The following is a 21,173-nucleotide window of genomic DNA, read 5'->3' as shown; positions in this document are numbered from 1 at the left end:
CTGACTTCTCGAAGTTTACCACAATCCCCAGATTGCGGCAGAACTCGAGGAGTCGATCCCTGTCCCGTAGCAACTGCGAGCGGGAACTCGCCAGGACTAACCAGTCGTCGAGATACCTCAAAAGTCGTATCCCTGATGAGTGGGCCCAAGCAGACACCAGAATGAACACTCCCGTGAACACCTGTGGGGCGGTTGAGAGACCAAAGCAAAGTGCCCTGAATTGGTACACCGTCCCGTCGAGGATGAAGCGGAGGTACTTCCTGGAGGATTGATGAATGGGTATCTGGAATACGCGTCCTTCAAGTTGTTCTCCCTGATGGAGTCGAGCACGGAGCGTGCTGTCTCCATCGTGAACCAAGACTGGCGAACAAATCGGTTCAGGGGAGAGAGATCTATCACCGGGCACCAGCCCCCCGAAGACTTCTCCACCAGGAAAAGACGGCTGTAGAAGCCCGGCGACTGATCCCTGATGATCTCCACAGCTCCTTGCTCAGCATGGCTTGCACCTCCTGCCGAAGTGCTACATCCTTGGATGTTCCGGAAACGTAAGTCTGAAGGTGGACCGAGTCGGAGGTGACGGGTGGCCGAGCCTCGAAGATTAGTAGATACCCCTCCCGAAGGACGTCTACTATACAGGTCTCCGCTCCATAGCGCTGCCATGTTGCCCAATGGCTCGCCAGGCACACCCCCACCTTCCGGCAGCAGGTGAGGGGGAACGCCGTCCCTAGCGTTTTCCACCTCTCTTCGACTTCTTCTTCCAAGCTCCCCGTTGTGAAAAGGAGGGCTGGGAGGAGGGCTGGTGACGGTCGCTCCTTGAAGAAGCCGAAGGCAGAGTCTTTCCTCTGGGCTTCTAAGATGCGATCGTCTTGGCCGCAGTAGCTCGAGGCTACCCAGACGCCTTCAAGACTGCCTGGTGGACTAAATGGTCACTGTCCACTGTTGTCAGTGTGACGTTGTTCCACCACAGCGTCCACCATCTCTCCTGGGAAGAGAGAGGAGGAACTCCGCACCGGTCCGTTGCGAAGACCCAGAGCCGCCTCACGCCCAGCCTCCCTGGTCACTTGGGTGAGGACTGCGTCCCTACGCCGAAGAACCAGGTTGGCCTACAGGTTTGCCGTCTGGTGGGCTAGGTAGGAGATGGTTCTACCTCCAGACAGGCACAGTCTCCCAAAAGCCGGGTCACCTTCAGGAGTGATGTTTCCCGAGGTGGCCGCGACCTTAGACACTGTGAGGGACCACAGGTCTAGCCAGGAGACTGCTTGGAATGCCACCATGGCGGTGGATTCCAAGGCGAGTGCCTCTTGCTGCGAGAACCATAGGTTCTCTGACAGGAGCTGCTGGAGAGACATCCCCAGTTAGCCTAGCTAGCTCCGGGTTAACCCGTTTGGGCAGCATGGGGTCCTCCGATGGCATGTAGAATCTTCTCTGTTGCAGTACAGGTGGGGGAAGTAGCTTGGAAGACCTGCCAGACCGTAGCGAACCCTCCTGTCCAGAGACGAGAGCGTCCACCTGGCCCAGCACCAACTCAGCCAGAGCAGATCGCGGCAAACCCACCGTCGTCCTGGGTTCCTTCTAAGGACCCCAGAACGACACGAGCCTGGACGTAGGCTCAGAAGGTGGGAGCGGCGATCCTTCCCTGAGGTCGTTGTGCTGACGAATCAGCGCAATAACCTCCGAAAACGACCTCTGAATCTCGGGAGTGAATGCATCCTGTGGAGTCGGACCATCAAGTCCCTCCAGCTAGAGCGCCTCCTGAGACCCTCTTCCTTCAGAAGGAGGAACCACAACATACCCCTCCTGGTCTCCTCCGGTCACTTGCGCATACGATCTGGTCAGTCCTAAGACCGTGCCAGGCTTGTAGGGCGTCGTGGTGAACGTGAGTAGCACGCTCCCCATGATCACTGGTTCGCCTCACTCTTTCTGGTGTAACCCGAGGAAGTTGAAGAGATCGGAGAGGAAGACCTGACACTCCCCCCTCGCCCACCGGCAGAACCGGTGTGCTTGGGGGGCTGTAGGCGACCGCCAACCCGCGGTGGCGATTGAGCTGCAGGCCTGGTCGGAAGGCTCTCCGGGAGAGAGCGGCGGGACTGAGAACAGTGGCTCCAGTCCCGAGCGTCAGAAGAGCTGCTGCTGGTCCCCCTACCTGCCCGGTCACGGTGGGAGCGGGGCCTGTCCTCACGGAGCGTCGTGCCACTGGAACCAGCCAGTTCCGGCAACTGAGGGGATCTCTTCCTTGCCTCAGCCCGCGGCAGGTCTGGGACCGTTGCATCAACCCTGGGTACCAGCGGACCTGCTACGAGAGCGATCGTTGGCCTGGTGGGAGTCACCTGAGCGACTCTTACCAGTCTTCCGCTCCGTGCCTCGGTCCTGGCGCCAAGCGAACTCGGTACCTCTCGCGAACCAGAGGCCAAGACGGATCCTGATGTAGCGGCAGAGCCCTTAGCGCCAGGTGAGGAGGTACCGGTGTTAGCCGGTACCCCTCTGGTCCCCGTCTTCTTCTTCCTTGCGGAAGGAGAGACGGGCCCCGCTCGGGAGGACCAACGGATGACACCCCGTCACACCAGAGTGAGACGGGCTCTTAGAAGTTCCTGAAGGAGACTTCATCCCTGAAGTCCTTCAGGGAGGGGATCGTGAAAGACTCGAACCGGTCGTCAGGGACCGAAGGATTCTGAGTCTTTGCTACGAAATTCGGGATGAAATCGAGCGTCACGGATCCCCATCCCCTGGAATGCTTGTCGTCGAAGGAAAGACCATGAAGTTCCCCTACCCTCTTCGCCGATGCCAGGGCCAGCAAAAAGAGGATCTTGAGGGTCAGATCCCTCTCTGACGACTCTCGGAGTGGCACGAAGGGTCTTCAAGTCAAACTCCTAAGTACGAGAGTTACATCCAATCCCGGGGGCCTGAGTTTGAATTTTAGCCTAGCCTAACCCCTTTTATTTACACAAATGAATAATCTACCCACCTGTATGCTTTCTCCAACTCCAGTATACTCCAGAAATCACCTTAGAACAGCAGCACAACAAGACTTACGACCCAAAAACTCCAACCAGACAGAGAGCTCTCCCCTACTAACCACACACACCACCAGCACGTGCTATCTACTACCCCGTGTTATTGTTTACATCCCCCCGACGCCGACGCCATCTTGTCTATGACGTCACAATACAACTTATAATACATCAACAGACACCTTCTAGAATCAACCATATGCAGTCCATATATATAAGACACCCACAATATTTCAACAATGCATAAAATACCAATAACAATTATACAATATATAACCACTGAGTTCCCTGGGTGGGCAAGACCTCTCGAAGCTCCTCATAAGCAGGGAGATCTTGAAAGAAGAGATATCCACATCTTGCAGTTTAAGGACTAGGGCCAGGGCGGCTCTGTATCCTTTAACTGCAGAGACGGAGAGGAGCTTCTCTCGTAGAAGGAAGACTAGGAAATCCGCAACCTGCTGAAGAGTGGCTCTGAGAGGAGAGACCCCCCGTCCACGACACCAACCACGGAAGATGGACCACTTCCCCTGGTAGACAGCTGCAGAGGACTGTCTGAGGTATCCAGCCATCTCTGTTACTGCGCTGCGAAGGAAAAGCCTCTCACTTGCAAGACATGGTGGATAACAGCCAGCCGCGAAGACACAGGGACTCGACGGACCGGTGGTACCGTTCTACGTGTGGCTAGACGAGAAGGTTGTGCCAAGGAGGAAACACTCTCGGTGCTTCGGCGAGCAGAGCCAGCAGGTCCAGGTACCAAACGGCTTGAGGGGAGCCACCAGGATCATCCGAAGATTCGCGGTGATCAGTGCCCTGCTGATCACTTTGCAAATCAGACAGAACGGGGGAAGGCGTAATCGAAGAGGTTGTCCCAAGGGTGTTGAAGAGCGTCCTCTGCAGCTGCCCATGGGTCCGGCACATCCAAGTAGAAAACCTGGAGTCTTCTGTTGCGCCGGGTGGCAAACAGATCCATGACTGGACACCCCCCCATGACTGGATGCCTTTCTGCCACGTCTGGGTGGAGGGACCACTTGGTTCCTATGACCTGATCCCAACGGCTGAGCTTGTCGGCTACCACATTCCTCTTGCCTGGAAAGTAGCAGGCTGACAGCTCTACTGAGTGTGCCACGGCCCACTCGTGGACCTGCAACGTCAACTGGTGTAGCGGGAGGGACACTAGGCCCCCCTGCTTGTTGACGTACGCCACTACCATGGTGATGTCGCTCATCAACACCACCGAGTGTCCCACCAGACGATCTTGGAACTCTTGGAGAGCGAGGAACGCTGCCTTGAGCTCCAGGACGTTGTGAAGGTGCTTGTCCCGATGGTCCCACACACCTGCAGTCAGCAACTCCTCCAGGTGTGCGCCCCATCCCTCAGTCGATGCGTCTGAGAACAGTAACATCTCAGAGAGAGAGAGAGAGAGAGAGAGAGAGAGAGAGAGAGAGAGAGAGAGAGAAGAGAGAGAGAGAGAGAGAGAGAAGAGGTACTCCTCTTACGAGGTTCCCGTTGTCCAGCCACCAGGCTAGGTCCCGCCTCACCTCCTCCGAGAGGGACATGGGGAAGAAAGGAGGGTCTCTTGCCTGTGACCAACACTCTTTAGTCTCCACTGAAGACTGCAGGTGAAGACGCCCGTGAGGGACTAGCTTCTCGAGAGACGACAGGTGACCGATCACTACCTGCCACTGCTGAGCTGGTTGCTCCTGTAGAGACAGGAACTGTCCTGCTGCCTCCCTGAACCTGCTGATCCACGAATCTGCGGGGAGGACTCGCCCTGCTACTGTGTCGATCAGCATGCCCAGGTACTTCATCCTCTGCTTGGGCTCGAGGTCTGACTTCTCGTTATTCACTACGATCCCAAGATCGCGGCAGAATTCGAGGAGTCGATCTCTGTCCTGCAGCAACTGCGAGTGGGAGCTCGCCAGGACTAACCAATCGTCGAGATGCCTCAGAAGACGTATCCCTACCGAGTGGGCCCAAGCCAACACCAGCGTGAACACTTGTGTGGACACTTGTGGGGCAGTTGAGAGACCGAAACAAAATGCCCTGAATTGGTACAGTGTCTCATCGAGGATGAAGCGGAGGTACTTCCTGGAGGATTGATGGATGGGTATCTGGAAATACACATCCTTCAGATCCACCGAAAGCATGAAGTCGTTCTCCCTGATGGAACTGAGCACTGATCGTGCGGTTTCCATCGTGAACCGAGTCTGGCGAACGAATCGGTTCAGGCGCCAGCCCCCCAAGGACTTCTCCAACAGGAAAAGTCGACTGTAGAAGCCCAGCGACTGATCCCATACAATCTCCACAACACGTTTGCTCAGCATGGCTTCTACTTCCTGCTGAAGCGTCACGTCCTTGGTTGAGCCAGGAACATAGGTTTGCAGATGGACTGGGTTGGAGGTGAGGGGTGGCCGAGACTTGAAGGGTAGTAAATATTCCTCCCGAAGGACGTTCACTATCCAGGTCTCTGCTCCATAGCGCTGCCATGTTGCCCAATAGCTTGCCAGGCACCCCCCCCAACTTCCGGCAGGCAGGTGAGGGGGAACGACGTCCCTAGCGTTTCCCTTCTCTCTTTGACTTCTTCTTCCCAGATCCTCCTCGAGAGAAGGACTGGGAGGGGGGCTGGTTACGGTCACTCCTTACAGTAGAAGTCAAAGGCAGAGTCTTTCCTCTCGGCTTCGACGAGGCAATCGTCTTAGCCGCAGAGAAAGCGCTAGCTAAGCTCTTGGGCTTAGCCGCAGTTGTCCGAGGTTGCCCAGCTACCTTCGAGACTGCCTGGTGGACAAGACGGTCACCGTCGTCAGTGCGCCGCTGTTCCACCGCAGCATCCACCATCTCTCTGGGGAAGAGAGAGGAGGAACTCCGCACCGGTCCGTTGCGAAGACCCACCCAAGCCACCTCATGCCCAGGGACAGCCGCCCTGGTTCACTCGGGTGAGAACAGCGTCTCTACGCCGGAGAACCGGGTTGGCCCACAGGTTAGCTGTCTGGTGGGCCAGGTAGGAGATGGCCCTACCCCCAGACTGGCAGTCTCACAAAAGCTGGGTCCCCTTCAGGAGTGATGTTCCCCAAGGAGGTCGCGGCTTTCGACACTGTGAGGGACCACAGGTCGATCCAGGCGACAGCTTGGAATGCTGCCATTGCGGTAGACTCCAAGGCAAGTGCCTCTTGCTGCGAGAACCAGAGGTTCTCCGACAGGAGCTGCTGCAGACACACCCCCGGAGTCAGCCTAGCTAGCTCCGGGTTAACCTGTTTGGGCGGCAGAGGGTCTTCTGAAGGCACATAGAAACCCCTCTGTCGCGGTAGAGGTGGGGGAAGGAGCTTGGAAGACCTACCGGACCGAAGCAAACCCTCCTGTCCAGAGACGAGAGCGTCTACTTGGCTCAGTGCGCTGTCAGCCAAGGCCGATCATGGCAGACCTACCATCGTCTTGGGTTCCTTTTTGGGTCCCCAGAACGACTCCAAACCCAATGTGGGCCCAGAAGGGGGGAGCAGCGATCCTTCCCCGAGGTCATTGTGCTGAGGAACCAGCGTAATAACCTCCGCGAACAACCTCTGGATCTCAGGAGTGACTGCATCCTGCGGAGACGGACTGTCAAGCCCGTCCAGCGAGAACGCCTCCCAAGACCCTCCTCCTTCCACAGGAGGAACCACAACAGACCCCTCCTATTCTCCTCCTGCCACTTGCGCATACGATCTGGTCGGTCCTAGGACCGTGCCAGGTTTGTCCGGTGTCGTGGCGGTATCACAAGGAGCACGACCCTCATGATCACTCCTGATCGCCTCACTCTTCCCGGTGTAGCCTGAGGAAGTTGAAAGGATACGAGGGGAAGGCCTGACACTTCCCATGCGCGCACCGGCAGAACCGATGTGCTGAGGGGGCTGCAGGTGATCACCAACCCGAGGTGGAGATCGAGCTGCAGGCCTGGTCGAGCGGCTCTCCCGGGGAGAGCAGCTGGACCGAGAACGGTGGTGACGGTCCCGAGCGTCAGAAGAGCTGCTGCTGGTCCCCCTCTCTGCCCGGTCCCAGTAGGAGTGGCGTCAGGGGACCTGCAGAGTCCGCTTGACGCGGTGGGAGCAAGGCCTGTCCTCACGGCGTGCCAGGCCACTTGGACCAGCCGAGGCTGGTTCTGGCGACTGATGTGACCGCTTCCTTGCCTCAGCCCGCGACTGATCTGGGACCGTCGAATCAGCCCTGGGTACCAGCGTATCGCTGCAAGAGCGATCGCTGGTCTGGTGGGAGTCACCTGAGCGACCCCCGCCAGTCTTCTGCTCCGTGCCTGGATCCTGGCGCCGAGCGGACTCTGTTGCCTGGGTCTTAGCTGTACAGTCACCCGCAGGTGACCTGACATGACACTCAGTACCTCTCGCGAACGAGAGGCCGAGGCGGAACCTCTGGCGCCAGGCGAGGAGGTACCGGTGTTAGCCGGCACTCCTCCAGTCCCCGTCTTCTTCCTTGCGGAAGGAGATATGGCCCCTGTTCCCAAAGGAACAGGAGGACCAGCGTAAGTTTCCAACCTTAGAAGTCTTCAGGACGAGCCTCTTAGGGGGGGAAGGATGGCTACCCTTCCTTCTTTTCTTTTTGCCTGTGGGGCCTTAAAAGTTGAAGGAAGAAGCGGCGGCAAACGACGACGACGATGACACCTTCCTTCTTCTTCTTCGTCAGCTTCCTAAGGACCATCGTCAGGTCTTCCAACCAGGACGGAGCAGGGCAGCTGCCGGAGCATCAGGGCCCGACTGCACCTGTCCGGAAGGATGTGGGGGGGGTGGGGGCAGCAACAACACGGGCAGGAACGACGGTGGCAGGAACTGGTACCGGCACTGGAGCGGCAGCATACTCAGGAACAGGAGGCGAGGCAGGAACCAGCGACATCCTCTGTACAGGAGGCAGGTTCCAGGGAGAGCTCTTGGGACACCAGAAGTCAGGGGCTGAAGTAAGAGCGGCAAAACCAGGCGGCGACGTCACAGTGGGCATCATCACCTCCAGCAGCACCGCCTGCACAGCAGCTGTCGGCGTCACCGTGGCTACATGCTGGGTGTACACAGGTGCGGAGGAGCAGCGTAGCCAGGCGTGGACACCGTCGTGGTAGTCATGGTGGTCGGGCCATGGGTATTACCGGCATGGCCCCTCTCGCCAGGTGACTAAGCAGCCCCTGAACTGTCAAGAGTCCCTCGGAGCCCCAGCGAGTACCAGGCCCATCCAAGATCGTCCCCCGTGGCAAGCAGATCTGAGGAAGGAAAAGTGGGCGGGCGAGTTAGTGGGGGGGGGGGGGGGGGGGGGGGCGGGGGGGGGGGGGGGGGGGGGGGCAGTTCCCGCCCTGAGCAAACGGACGACCCCGGATACAACTTGATGTCGGGGTACCTTGGCCCCCCTCATGCTCGACTGATCGAGAGAGGAAGAAGGAGCGAGAAACCTCTCCCGAAGGAGAAGGAGCCATACGAGGGAGCTGAGATGGAGGGAGAAGAAGACGCGTTCTTAACCAAGGGCGTAGCCAGAGAAACCATCCGACGACTCCTTGGCCGGCTTACGCGGCTTCTTCCTCCCCCCATAGCGCTCTCACTGCTCCTCCAACCAAAAAACACATACATCACATGTCTCCGTGCGAGAGCATTCCCGCCCTCGACACCGAGTACAAAACTCATGAGGGTCAACCTCAACAGAGGACCAAAGGGCCCCACACTTACGGCCCTCCACACCAGGGCACAATCTGCGGCTGATGGGGGGGGCGAGGGGGCCTCTCCGGCTCTTGGGATTCCATTTCGAATCACAATACTCACAATAATCACTGTATGATATACAAAAACACACACGTACTTACGTATATCCTTGCACAAATAAACAGAGTAAGAGAGAAAGAAAAAAGCCTTCACGTAGTGAAGCAAACAAAGCATACGACAAGAAGTGGGCAGAGAGGCGAGCAACACGTCCATCCACCTATGCAGCCGAAAGCAAAGTGACTCCTCTCCTCGCAGTCGAGCTGACCGCCAACTGCCGGACAAGTAGTTAACTACCGAACCCAACCTGTTTGAAGCTTACGACCGGTTTTCAGCTGCCGCTAAGTACCTTCCTATTGTTTTAAATTACCAAGGACCTAAGGGTTTGTATAAGTATCGGAACAATACTGTATTTTGATATAAATTTCATGATTAAATGCACTTTTTGTGATGAAACTATTAAAACAGTACGGTATAGGAAGTTTTAAGCATTTTTATTGGGGTTCTAAGTATTTGTAGCTTCCAGCTATTCATGGGGGTCCACTGTATATCTGATCTTCATCTTGGATGATCACACTTATTGTGTATTTATGGGTTAAAACAATAAACCTGATCTTTGTGCTCAAGGAAGATGACCAGATTTAAAAATAAAGGAAGATGACCAGATTTAGTGTCTAAACCCATAAATACCATACATGGTCAGGATACATACTCAATCTCATTTTTAAATTTACAGACTAAACCCATAAATATGGACCGAATATGATCTTTCCAGAAGAACAGATCAAATAATGCAAGCCCTTACAAGGTTTATATCAGCCCTCTGAACATACTAAATCAGAAATATACGTAAAACCTAAACAAGTCTGATCATAGATGCTAGGGAGATCTATACTTAACACTTACCCTTTCATTTTGTCTTTGAACCCTGTGAATGTGGTTCTTGCAACTTCATTTTCTTCGTCATCATACTCCACAGCATCCTGAGCATCCTCATCATCTGCAAAAGAAGACTTTCTCTGTTGACAAGCTAAGGAAGAAATATTTTGCGGAATTGCTGTTTTAATGATCACAATACAGACAGTCTTCAACTGCCTCAGTTATCAGTGATCCAGTTTTACGGTACTTGTCTAGCAATGACGATAACTGGATTTTCATCACCGATATGTGCCGATCTCCACTTATCAGAGCTGATAAGCCAAAAACCGGGGACTGCCTGTGTTATTATTATTATTAATAGGTGTTAGTTTTTCCAGACCTCTGAGTCTCAAGTAGACTCTTCTCGGGCTGGTTCTCAGGGATCAATCCTGAGAAAGAAAGAAAGAAAGAAAAGAAAAGAAAGAAAGAAAGAAAGAAAAAAAAAAAAATAGACTTTATTTGAGAAACCCGTCTTATTTAAAAAATTTATGATTTTATTAATTGAAAAATCCCTGCTTTCCGCAAGAATATTTTTCATTTCCGAACTCCGCAGATAAATAGATCTTTGCTGGGTCCAATTTGGGCACACCAACAAGCAAATGCTGTTTACTGTCATGGGTGTTCGACATCTGTTACATTTCACTGGGTCAGCATGTGGTGTTGACATCAAGTGACCATGTGAGAATCTTGTGTGTCCTATACGTAGCCTTGCTAGGATCACCTCTTTTGCTCTTTCCTCCTGTGAGGATGTCCTCCATGCATAGACTTCAGTTTTTATATTTTTAAGTTTATTTGTTGTTGGCACCGAGGCCCATTCTTCTTTCCCAATCCTGGTAAATTAATGTTTTAACTGATTTTACCCGTCTGACACTGGGGCATATGAAATTGTTGGAGGATAGTGCAGGCTAATTTTGGCAGCGAGTCTGCATATTCATTTCCTTTTAATTCCCACGTGTGCTGGGATCCAAACATATTTCCATTGATATTCCTGATTGGAGGAGTTGATGAATTTTTATTTGAATTTCCTGTACTATTTGGTTTCCTGGTTATACTGTCTTATTGCATCTATAGCGCTACGTGAGTCACTGAAATAACAGAGACACTTGCTTTTGCCTCAGATATCATATCTAGAGCCATCTGTATGGCTGTGACTTCACAGCAGTAAATACTGATGATATTGAAGGTAGACTTTTGTTACTTAACATATTTTTCGAATATGCAGATGCTCCTACTCCAACTTATTTTTGGAGCCGTCTGTATATATCATAAATTTGTCGCCTTTTCTTCTAATGTGCTCCAAAGCATGTTGGCGGTACATTGGTTTCCCGTACTTGTCATTTGTTTTTTGAGTAGGTAAGACAGGGAGGTACATATCTTTACTCTATTTAAAATCCATGGTGGTGGCAATTCCATTGGTGGGTGAAAAATTGGATTCATATTATGTATGTTCATTATGTATCTAGCTCATTTTGGGAAAAGAGCTAGTACTATTAACTGCTGTTACTTGATTACAGTTTTGGAGCAGTAAGTTGCAGGAGACGATCCCGCTTGCATTGAAAGACCTCTTTGTATTGTTATTAAATTACGGTGATGTTTTAAGGGCAAAACACCTGCCTCCACCAAAAGTGAGTTTGTTGGGGACGATCGGAAAGCTCCTGTGCACAATCGCACGCCTTCATGGTGCACTGCATCGAGAGATTTTTAATGCAGATTCTGAGGCGGATGATATATTGGACAGCAGTAATCTATTATGGATAAGACTGTTGCCTTATATATCAATTAATAAAATGTCTCGCTTTGCTCCCCAATTAGTGTGTGATAACTTTTTTAATATGGCAAGGGCTTTGATGCCCTTGGCTTTAATGTATTTGATGTGCTCTTTCCAATTTAAATGTTGATCAAATATTACTCCTAGATACTTGATTTTGTACAAAATTTGTATTTCAGTGCTATAAAAGATGCAGTTTGATTGTTTGGTTCTTCATCCACCTTTGTCTTTGTAGAAGACGATTGCTTTTGTTTTGATCAGTTGAAAATTTAAATCCAACTGAATTTGCCCAACTATATATTTGAAATGGCAGTACTGAGAAAAACTCTGAGCATGTCTCAGATTACTACTCGTATAGTAAATGACAAAGTCATCAAACATATAAACGTGTTTTTTACACCACTTGGTAAATTTATAGTAATGTCATTGATTGCTAAAGCAAACAATGTACAGCTCAAGACACTACCTTGAGGGATTCCTTCTTCCAGTTTATAGTTACTGAGTAGGAATTTTCTACTCTTACTTGAAAAGTTCTGTTTGTTAAGAAGTTCTTAATAAATATTGGTAAGTGGCCTCTTAGTCCCTTGGAGTGGAGTTTTTTGCATGATGTTATGTTTCCATGTTGTATCGTATGCTTTTTCTATATCAAAAATATAGCTACTGTTAATTTCTTTTGTTCAAAGCCTTTTTTGATATGATCTTCTAAATGTGTTAAGGATCTAGGGTTGATCTGCCAGCTTATTGAACCAGATTGTGTTGGTGTTAAAATGGATTCTTTGGTTATTACATACGTTAATCGTGGCATTAACCATTTTCTAAGATTTTGCATAGGCAACTTGTTAGAGATATCGGTCTATAATTGGATGGATTACTTGCATCCTTTCCTGGTTTGTTTATTGGAATAATTATTGCATGTTTTCCATTATCAGGAAAGACACGTTTTGAGCCAGATACTATTGTCAAAATTTTAATAAATATGATTTAGCTATAGGAGCTAATTTTTCTATCATTTCAAATGATATTTTATCATATCCTGGTGCAGAGGGATGACAAGAGTTGATGGCATTATCTAGTTCATCCATGTTAAAATATAGTTATATTCCAGGTCTTCAAGAGTTTCAAAATTGAGTATTATATTTTCTTTTTGTTTTCTGATACTTTGTGAAAATGTATCTAGGCTGGAGTAAGCACTGATGTTTTCAAAATGTTTCCCAATTATGTTTGATATTTCTTAAGTATCATGATATATTTTTCCATTTAAATGTATTGCACTTCTTGGAGGTCTTATATGTTTTCCATTGATTTTCCTTCGCTTTTGCCAGACATCCCTTGTGGATGTGTTTGAAGATATGTTTGAGACTATTCCTTCCATGATGTTGATTTTTTCAGCTATTACCGTTTTTCTAAATTTGGCTGTATATTTGTTATATAGTGGTTTAAATGTGGTTAATTGTTTAGTTTGTTATAACTATTTTGTTAATATATTTATACTATAGGGCTTTTGTTGAGTGATTTAAGGCGAGTTTTTGAGTCTGTTTAGATTGCGACTCAATATATGTTTTATTTTACTTAATTTTGTTAATGTTGGATTCCACCATGGGACAGGGGATTTTGTGGAATGTGTTTTGGTTTTTGGAATACTTTTATCTGCAGCATTTATTATGAAGTTTTGAGAAGGATTCACAGTAGTATTGTGATTCTTCATTATGTGGGAATGGTGGTATGTTCGTGTGTATAGGAATATTTATCCCAGTTTAGCTTTTTGAATATTATATCTTGTAGGTGGCAATACTTTGACATTACTTAAGTAGTTCAGAATGATTGGGAAATGGTCACTTGTGTATGAATCGTCTAGGACGTTCCATTCAAATTTCTCCGCTACATCATTTTGAACATAATGAAATGTCAATTGAAGAAAAGGTTAGGTGTGTATTTGAAAAAATATGTTGGAACTTCACTTTCATTGAGACAATACAGGTTGTGTTTCATTATAGTATTCTCTATGTTGATTCCGGATGTGTCAGTGTGGGGTTATTAATATCCCATAATGGATTATGTGCATTAAAATCTCCTACTATAAGTAGTGGTTCCTGTATACTTTTGCTAATAAGTTCAGAAAAATCACTGAAATTTGCATTGAAATTTGGTTGGTTATATAAATTACAAATAGTAATTTTACTTTTATCAGGCATATACAGTTTAATTGATGTTATTTGATATGGCATAGATGGTATGTCAACAGTTCATATGTAATGCTATTATGAACGTATATGGCTGTGCCTAATTTTCCACCGTCAGTTGGTGAATAACAGGCATTTTATAGTGTTGGATATTTGTAGGGTTACTTCCTATATGTTGTAGACATATGCATTGGGTTTTGTGGTCTCGTATGATTCTTTGTAATTCACCCAGACGTAGTCGGGTTAAGAGACCTTTTATATTCCATTGAATATTTTTATATTCCATTATTGGGAGGAATTGGTGTTAAATTCTGTAAATTGATTGCTGATTTTACTTTATCTCGTAGTTATATCAATTTGAATTTATTTGTGGTTTTTTAATCGTTGTATTTGTATGTTGGTTATTAGATTCTGCAGTTGTTTGTTTTTCATAGTTGAATATTAATAAGTCTATTTTTTATTTTATAATTTCCTTTTTGTATTTTAAGGATTCAGAACATAATTCGTTCTCATGTTGGTGTGTTAAAGGGCACCTCCTTAATTTGGTAAAATTGTCAATACAATTTCGTACTGTGTCCTCTGTCTTGGTAGTTGTTGGTTATATGTACTTACAAAGCATTCATTACACACAAGATGAAGCATGTTTTTGGTAATGTTAATTATTGGTTCAGAAGTTTTTGGTCTAGCTTTAGAAATTTCTGGTTTTGTAATTCTATTGTTCCTTATCTGTAGTGATAAGGACTGTTTGGTTTGAGGGGTTATTTGTTTTGTTGTTGTTAATGGATATTTCGGTCTTGTGGATGGTTGGGGGGTGATAGTTATATTTTGGTTTGGTTTAATGGTATGATTTTCATTAGTATTATTTGATGGAAATTGTAAAGAGTGATCTTTAACTGTCCAGATGTTGGCTGTTTGATTGAGATTGAGGGTAATTGTGTATTTCCACTTGTGATGAGGTTAGTTTAATATCTTTTTTAAAATGTTCTCCTGGTGAAATAGTTGGAGTCTCTCTGGATTGATTGTAATTTTCAATATTTACTTTTTTTCCCTTGAGGTGGGGTTCTTTCTAGAATTCTTTTCTTTTTGCCAGTTCGATTATCATCATTATTTAATTCTTCTTCTATTGGAAGTTCTTTTCCATGGATAACTGAATCATCTATGTTGGTGGTGGTATTGGTTGTTGTTGAATATCACTTTTATTTGGGTTTCAGTATTATTGGTATGAAATCCGTTTTTCATGTTTATACTATCTTGTTTGTCATTGTGCTGTTTTGATGTCTTGATTTTTAGTCACATTTGAAAAGGTGGGGGTTTTTGGATGGATTGTTAACGCCTCTTACTTTTAGCTCAAGTCTGGCTTCCATGACTGACATTCCTGTCGTCCTATTTATTAACAGCTGAAGTTCTGTGTTATATTGGTAAAATGAACACTCCTTAGATTTTGCGTGATGGGCTTAGTCCACAATTAATACCATTTTGATTGATTACAGTTTCCAATTAGTGGTATGGTCATCTGATGCACAGACTGCACATATAGCTTTTATTACGGCATCTTTTGTATGTGTGTCCATACCTTGAGCACTGTGTACATTGTAATGGTTTTAGGAACAAAGGACGAACTTCTCTATTTTGTCCAAGAATTTTTATTTTAAATGGTAAGTCTTGGCCCTGTAAATTTTATTTTGGCAATGTTGATATTTTTACTTTTTATCTTTCCTACTTGAAATAGAGTATATTCTAAATCGTGGATATTGTTATATCTCAATTTTAGGGAGTCTAGCAATAGTTGTTTTGAAGGAAGCTCCTGCTCGCTATTGGGTAGGATGACTGTACCCTGTACATAATTCAATGTTTCATGGCTTGTAATTATTACCTTTATATTATTTATTTCTGTTATACTTAAAAATTCAGTGGACTGCTTTTTATTGGTTACTTGGATAAGCCCTTCATTGTCCTTGATGTGTCTGCATTCCATGTCTTGTGTTGGATATATGTTAAGTAATTTGTTTTCTAGCATCGCTGCTGAGATTTTGTTGTCAGCTTTGAGGACTAGAAATCTTGACCAATTATCTGGTCCAAAGAGGTCATCAAAATGTACCATGTGGGATTAAGTCGGTAATTTTTGTTTCTTTTTGGTCCTTGTTTTATGTATGTTGCTTGTCTATTATGATTTTTATATTTTTCTGTATTGCTGGGAGGATTATTTGTCTCTAATTCAGAATTATTGTTCATCATATATGGTTCCATTGTTACGATATTGGAGTTTACCAATTTATTTTTGTTTGTTTCTTTTTTATTTATGCACTCTATTTGTTTTCTGGCTCTGCTGCCTTTACTTGGAACAGTGTTCCTTTGGTATCTTTTATATACTTTCACTACTTGTGGCGTACCTAGGAATTCGGGACTGACGTGCCAATGGTCATCAACTGTGCCGTAGTTTTTTCCATCATGGGGCCCAGGGGTACTCAAATAATTTATTTCACAGTTCATAAATTTTGAGTTTAAAAAAAAAAAAAAAAAAAAAACAAAAAAAAAAAAAAAAAAAAAAATCTTGAAAAGATATCATTGGCCCTTCGCGAAGTTAAATCTTCTGCCAAAGGCACAAGTGAGAAAGGACTCCCAAATGTCCGCATCCCTACCCTACCCCAAAAGGGGATGGCATAACATGATTAGTATGGCCCAAGTGTAAGCAGAGTATTATGTTAATACAATTATCCCCATCCTAATCACATTATGGGCAAACTGGATAGAACCGCCGAGAGTTCTATTCCTAGAACCAGGCCCCCCCCTGGAATCCGTGGTCCAGCTCCACAGAATAGTTCCGCCTGAAAAACAGGTCCGAACATTGTCGGGTAGATGATGGATCTACCACAGTTCTCACTATTTAGCTTCGGATTTAACTCCACGTTAAGCCATGATATGTTTTCTCATTTATTTGCTTTCAAAAATTTTGGCAAAAAATGGAAAGGTCCACATAAGTTTACTCGAAAATATATAATGTCATATGGGACTCTTGGGTTCGAACCTGGGAAGAGATTCCTGAGGTTCGAGAGCCCCCTCACCACGTCAAGGTGGTCCCAAAATGAGGGGGGGGACTGCCTGTGAACAAGGTAAATGATTACAGCAAAAGTTTTTCAGAATGAATAGTGCTCCTCTATTTTGAATTTCCACTTATGGGTATTGGGGTTTTAAGGCAAAATACATTACGCATATAGGTAACTATTTAATAAGATAGTACTGTAACGATTTTGTAACGTTCATCTAATTTTGTTAAAAAATCTTTTATGAAAATTGACAGCACTTATGCCATATATACCATGCTAATAAGATAAAAATAATTTTTGTTATCATGGTTTCATAATTCATGCAAAATAAGGTTAAAAGAATAAAGATAAGTGAAAGTCACTGATAACTGAAAATTATCGATTTTCAGCGCTCAGCCCCGTAAAACCAGATAGTCAATAACTGAAGCCCCCAATAACCAGGGACTGGCTGTACTGAGGTAAGAAAACAAATAGATACAGATATTACTGCTACACACCACAAGTTTTAAGGCATTTGCAAAATTAAGATTTTACTTCATTAGAAACACTATAGTATATTTGAACAAGATATGAAGCCAAATAGCTTACTCCTCTTATTGCTCAAGTCTATGATATGCTCTAGTGTCAATCATATTTTTAAAAATAAATATACAAAAGACCAAGCAAATCTGTAGATAACAATGCATTGTTTGTAACATCAAAAATTATATTTTATGCACATACAAAACTTCATGCAAGTACCAACCAACCTGAAAATGCAATTATCCTTCTTCGTTTCTTTTTTCTCTTATTTCTCATATCCTTATCATTATTTTCCTCATCAGAAGACATAATTATCATTTGTGGCTCTGCTGTCACTTTGTTCTCTGCTTCCGTTACCCCACTGTTATCTCTACTGTGATCCTTAAGCAAAGGTAATTCATTTTCTATACAACTTAAATTGTCTTGCTTCTGCCTGAAATAAGAAAAATATTTTGTGAAAACTCAATTGTTTCAATACAAAGCGATTTCTTAGTCTCCATTTTGTTTGTCACAAAATTTTCTCTACATAAAATTTCTCTGAAAGAACAGGTGTAGTTGCAATATTGTAGCGGTGAGTATCATGACTACACAGTGTGATTCATCAAGTATCAGCTTTAAAGTCAGTTAATTTCTTAGTTAAATTTTCAAAGCAAGTACATGGGGCAGAGATGACAAATTTTCCTAATAGTAGATATCATTATGAAATTAGCTGGATGTGCCTTTTACACAACTCTTGGGAGGATAATGCGTGATAAGTGTCAAATCTTAGCTGGAAGAGGCAGCCCTACTTGGATGAGAACTATTAAAAGGGAGGTAGGAGGTAAATGGAGATTTGTGGAACATAAAGCACAGGAAAAGCATATATGGCAAAATTTTACTGAGGCACTTTGTGTCAAACAGAGTTGGAGGTGATGACAGGAAAAAATTAGATTTGTTGGATTGAAAACAATTACTTACAATGCTTGAATCTCAATTTAGATGTTGAGGATTAAAGTCATCATGGAGCTCTGAATGTGAGACAATCATGATAATAAGATAAAGAGGTTGTAAACTGTATGTCGTGAGTATGGATTATGTCCAAACCTTCTTTAAGGGATATGCACATGGAAGGAGAGAATTAACCCAATAGGACAAATTCTTAATTTGTATTTTTCCTAACATACAAACCTGAGGTCTTTACATATGGGAATCAACTTTCAGTGAGCTGGAATCCAGCTGTTAAGCTTTCAGCAAGGTGATTATGGTATAACAGTTACCAAAGGTGGGGACGGAAGTAACATCCACCCAGTCTGAATGCATTCAATTCTAGTCAGTTTACCTTTTGGCCCAGTTAAGAAAATTAGGGATGGTAAGAGGTGGGCCTTTCATGTAAAGTCCTCAAGTTTGTAAGTTAGAAAAAATACAAATTTTAAATTTTTTTCACTTGTTCCTACAAAAATACAAGCCCCCAGTCTTCACATATGACAGACTTACTTTTGGAGGGAGGGAGGATTCTAAGTAATTCTCTGAACTGACTGGTAGTTCGGCTCCACCTAGGTACTATCTTTCCTGGTCCAGAAACAGCTAAGGAAGCAGACTGTATCTCTGATCTATTGAACTAAAGATGTTCAGTCACCAGAATTCTGTGCATTTCGAATTCAGGAAATGTAAGTAAAATCCAATATTCGAAAGTTTTAAACAAAAACCACCAACTAGCTAGGCCATAGTCAGTCCTCTCTCCCCTTGCTCTAGAGAAGGAGGATTTGCATCTACTAATCCAATCGAAACTGGATTATACATAGGGATACTCAGTCATCTAGATCACCTGCATGCACGCCAGTCCAGCATGTGACGGCTCCTTCACTGCTCCTCTGTCCATTGGAAAAAGAAGACGCTAGAATAAAGTGCAGAGGCCAGTCTCACACAATTTTTCCTTGCAGCTGCCACCTTAGGCAAGATGCAACCTGTCCCTACGAACTGGGTGAACTACATGACTTGTTGAGCATCCACCATGGGATCCTAGGAAAATCAGTCCAAGGACCCATAGGCAACATCCCAAGGTAAAGGAGATGAATGTGATCTTCACGATTACATTCCATCCTAGTAATCAACAGACCGATGATCCTGGCCTCGAGAGATATTGGGCGAAATGTACTCGCGCCCACCAGGAAGTTATGGGGTACGCTCGTTCGATCATATTCTTAGTCAGACAAATGAAGACAATTAATATAACTGTCTAGAACCCTTCCCATTAACAGAAACTGCAAGCTGCTATTACTCCGATAGATAAAATTACTTCAGTCTTTCAGGAAGTTTCTAGATGCACCTTTCATAGAGTCCTCAATAAGCTAAATTAACAAGTTCGGTTGGGCACATACCATCAATGTGGGTTTATTATTATTATTATATTATTATCACTATACTATTAGTGTATGCTGGAAGTAAACCCTCTTTCAAACATGTATTATGAGTAATTGCTGCCTCAGCTGAATTAATTTTATAAAGGTTCTTCTCTAATTTTCTAATTATGGTTTTTCTCATTGTTGCTTAAACTGATGAGCAATGACCCAATGTTGGCATGTCTAAAATATGTAATTATAAAAGTCAAAACTTTATTCAAAGAAGCTCACCAGTATATGCAATATTAAGAAAACCATAATTAGAAAAACAGAGAAGAACCTATATAAAATTGATGCAGCAATTACTTTTAATAAAACATATTATTAATTATTAATTTAACCAGACCACTGAGCTAATTTATCTAGCTTACACCCAGGTGGCCACAGCATTTACCTAGTATTTATGATAAATTTATAATTGGATAACTGAAAATGGGAAATATGACCAAACTTTTCCAAAACATAACCCATAACTGATGGAATGGCACAAGGTACAGCAATACACTCATTCTAGAATTTGTCTCTTGACATCAAAGTCAAAAACAGGTCCACTGACCTAGCTCTGAATAACCTGGAAATAATTCATCTTTCACAATAGCTTGCATGTCCATATTATTTCTCTTGAGAACAGGATAAAGTAAAATTAAATTAATTGAGCTGGGTAAAAGTACGAATGTGAATTTTACACCTAGGCATATCAGATTTGTAACACTGCAGAATAATCTCCTTAATGGTTCAGCTTTACATATACGATATAGACCTTATGGGATCCAATTGGATATAAGAGGGTCTCTTCTTCATTCCCCAGTAGCTAAGTCAGACTGGCAACACTGATAGAATGTGAGTAAATGATTTACGTCACTTTTCTCTGGAAGTGCGGTATGGGAGAAAGTTTGCAACTTGCCAATGAACTTGGTTGCAGCTAGTACCTCTAAAGAAGAGATTTTAGATGTCAAATACTTAAAAAGAGCCTTCTTTTAAGAGTTGCAAATGTGGTCTCATTAAGAATTCTAGAACTGCATCAAAATTTCATACCTACTTTCTTATAGAAGGATTAAGGTATTAAACTTCTAATGATTTAGGGACTTCTTGAAGATAGCCAAAGCTTGTACCTCACAATCCTTCAACCTCTTGAACTGGTAGAAAAGACTTATCTAAATTACCATACACTTGAACTAAAAGATACATAACAAGATGTAGTGTATGTAGACACAGGATATCAGAGTCCTAACACTACAAAATAAACTCTCTTTGAAGGTTTAACTTACCTCTGCATATATAAACATTTGAGAATCTAACTGTGCTCAATGGTTTTTTATGATTATATAAAATTGTTGTGGTTCAAAGTGATACTGGGTTTACATAGTGATATAATTCAAATTCTCAAAAATAAAATACATAACCTAACTTCTATATTTTATATTTTAGAAGCGTACAGTGATTAAATTTGATTTTTTAGAATCTAAAATATATCACTTTATAGTGATTAAATTAAAATATAAAATATGACAAATTTTTAATCAATTTGTATTTTTCATAGCTAACAAACCTGAGGTCTTAACAACAGGATTATCTTCTAGTTCAAGCTGGAAACTAGTTAAAAACAATCAAAGATTGTAAAATGCCTTTTCAGCTTTTCCC

General features: G+C 44.5%; 2 protein-coding genes across 2 annotated transcripts in view; one reads left to right on the top strand and one right to left on the bottom strand.

Annotated features, from left to right (window-relative positions):
• Positions 1–21,173, top strand: part of LOC135197488 (claspin-like) — a 269,392-nt gene that overhangs the window by 67,679 nt on the left and 180,540 nt on the right.
• Positions 1–21,173, bottom strand: part of LOC135197633 (claspin-like) — an 85,300-nt gene that overhangs the window by 24,197 nt on the left and 39,930 nt on the right. Inside the window, exons 8-9 of the mRNA XM_064224652.1 lie at positions 17,382–17,587; positions 9,629–9,722 (exon numbers count right to left, since the gene is read on the bottom strand). Coding sequence (XP_064080722.1) covers positions 9,629–9,722; positions 17,382–17,587 — 300 coding nt within the window. The remainder of the gene's footprint in view (positions 1–9,628; positions 9,723–17,381; positions 17,588–21,173) is intronic.

This window comes from Macrobrachium nipponense, chromosome 21 (assembly GCF_015104395.2).
Source record: "Macrobrachium nipponense isolate FS-2020 chromosome 21, ASM1510439v2, whole genome shotgun sequence".
Taxonomy (NCBI): Eukaryota; Metazoa; Arthropoda; class Malacostraca; order Decapoda; family Palaemonidae; genus Macrobrachium; species Macrobrachium nipponense.
Note: the sequence above shows the minus strand (reverse complement) of the source record. Positions and strands in the feature narration are given on the sequence as shown.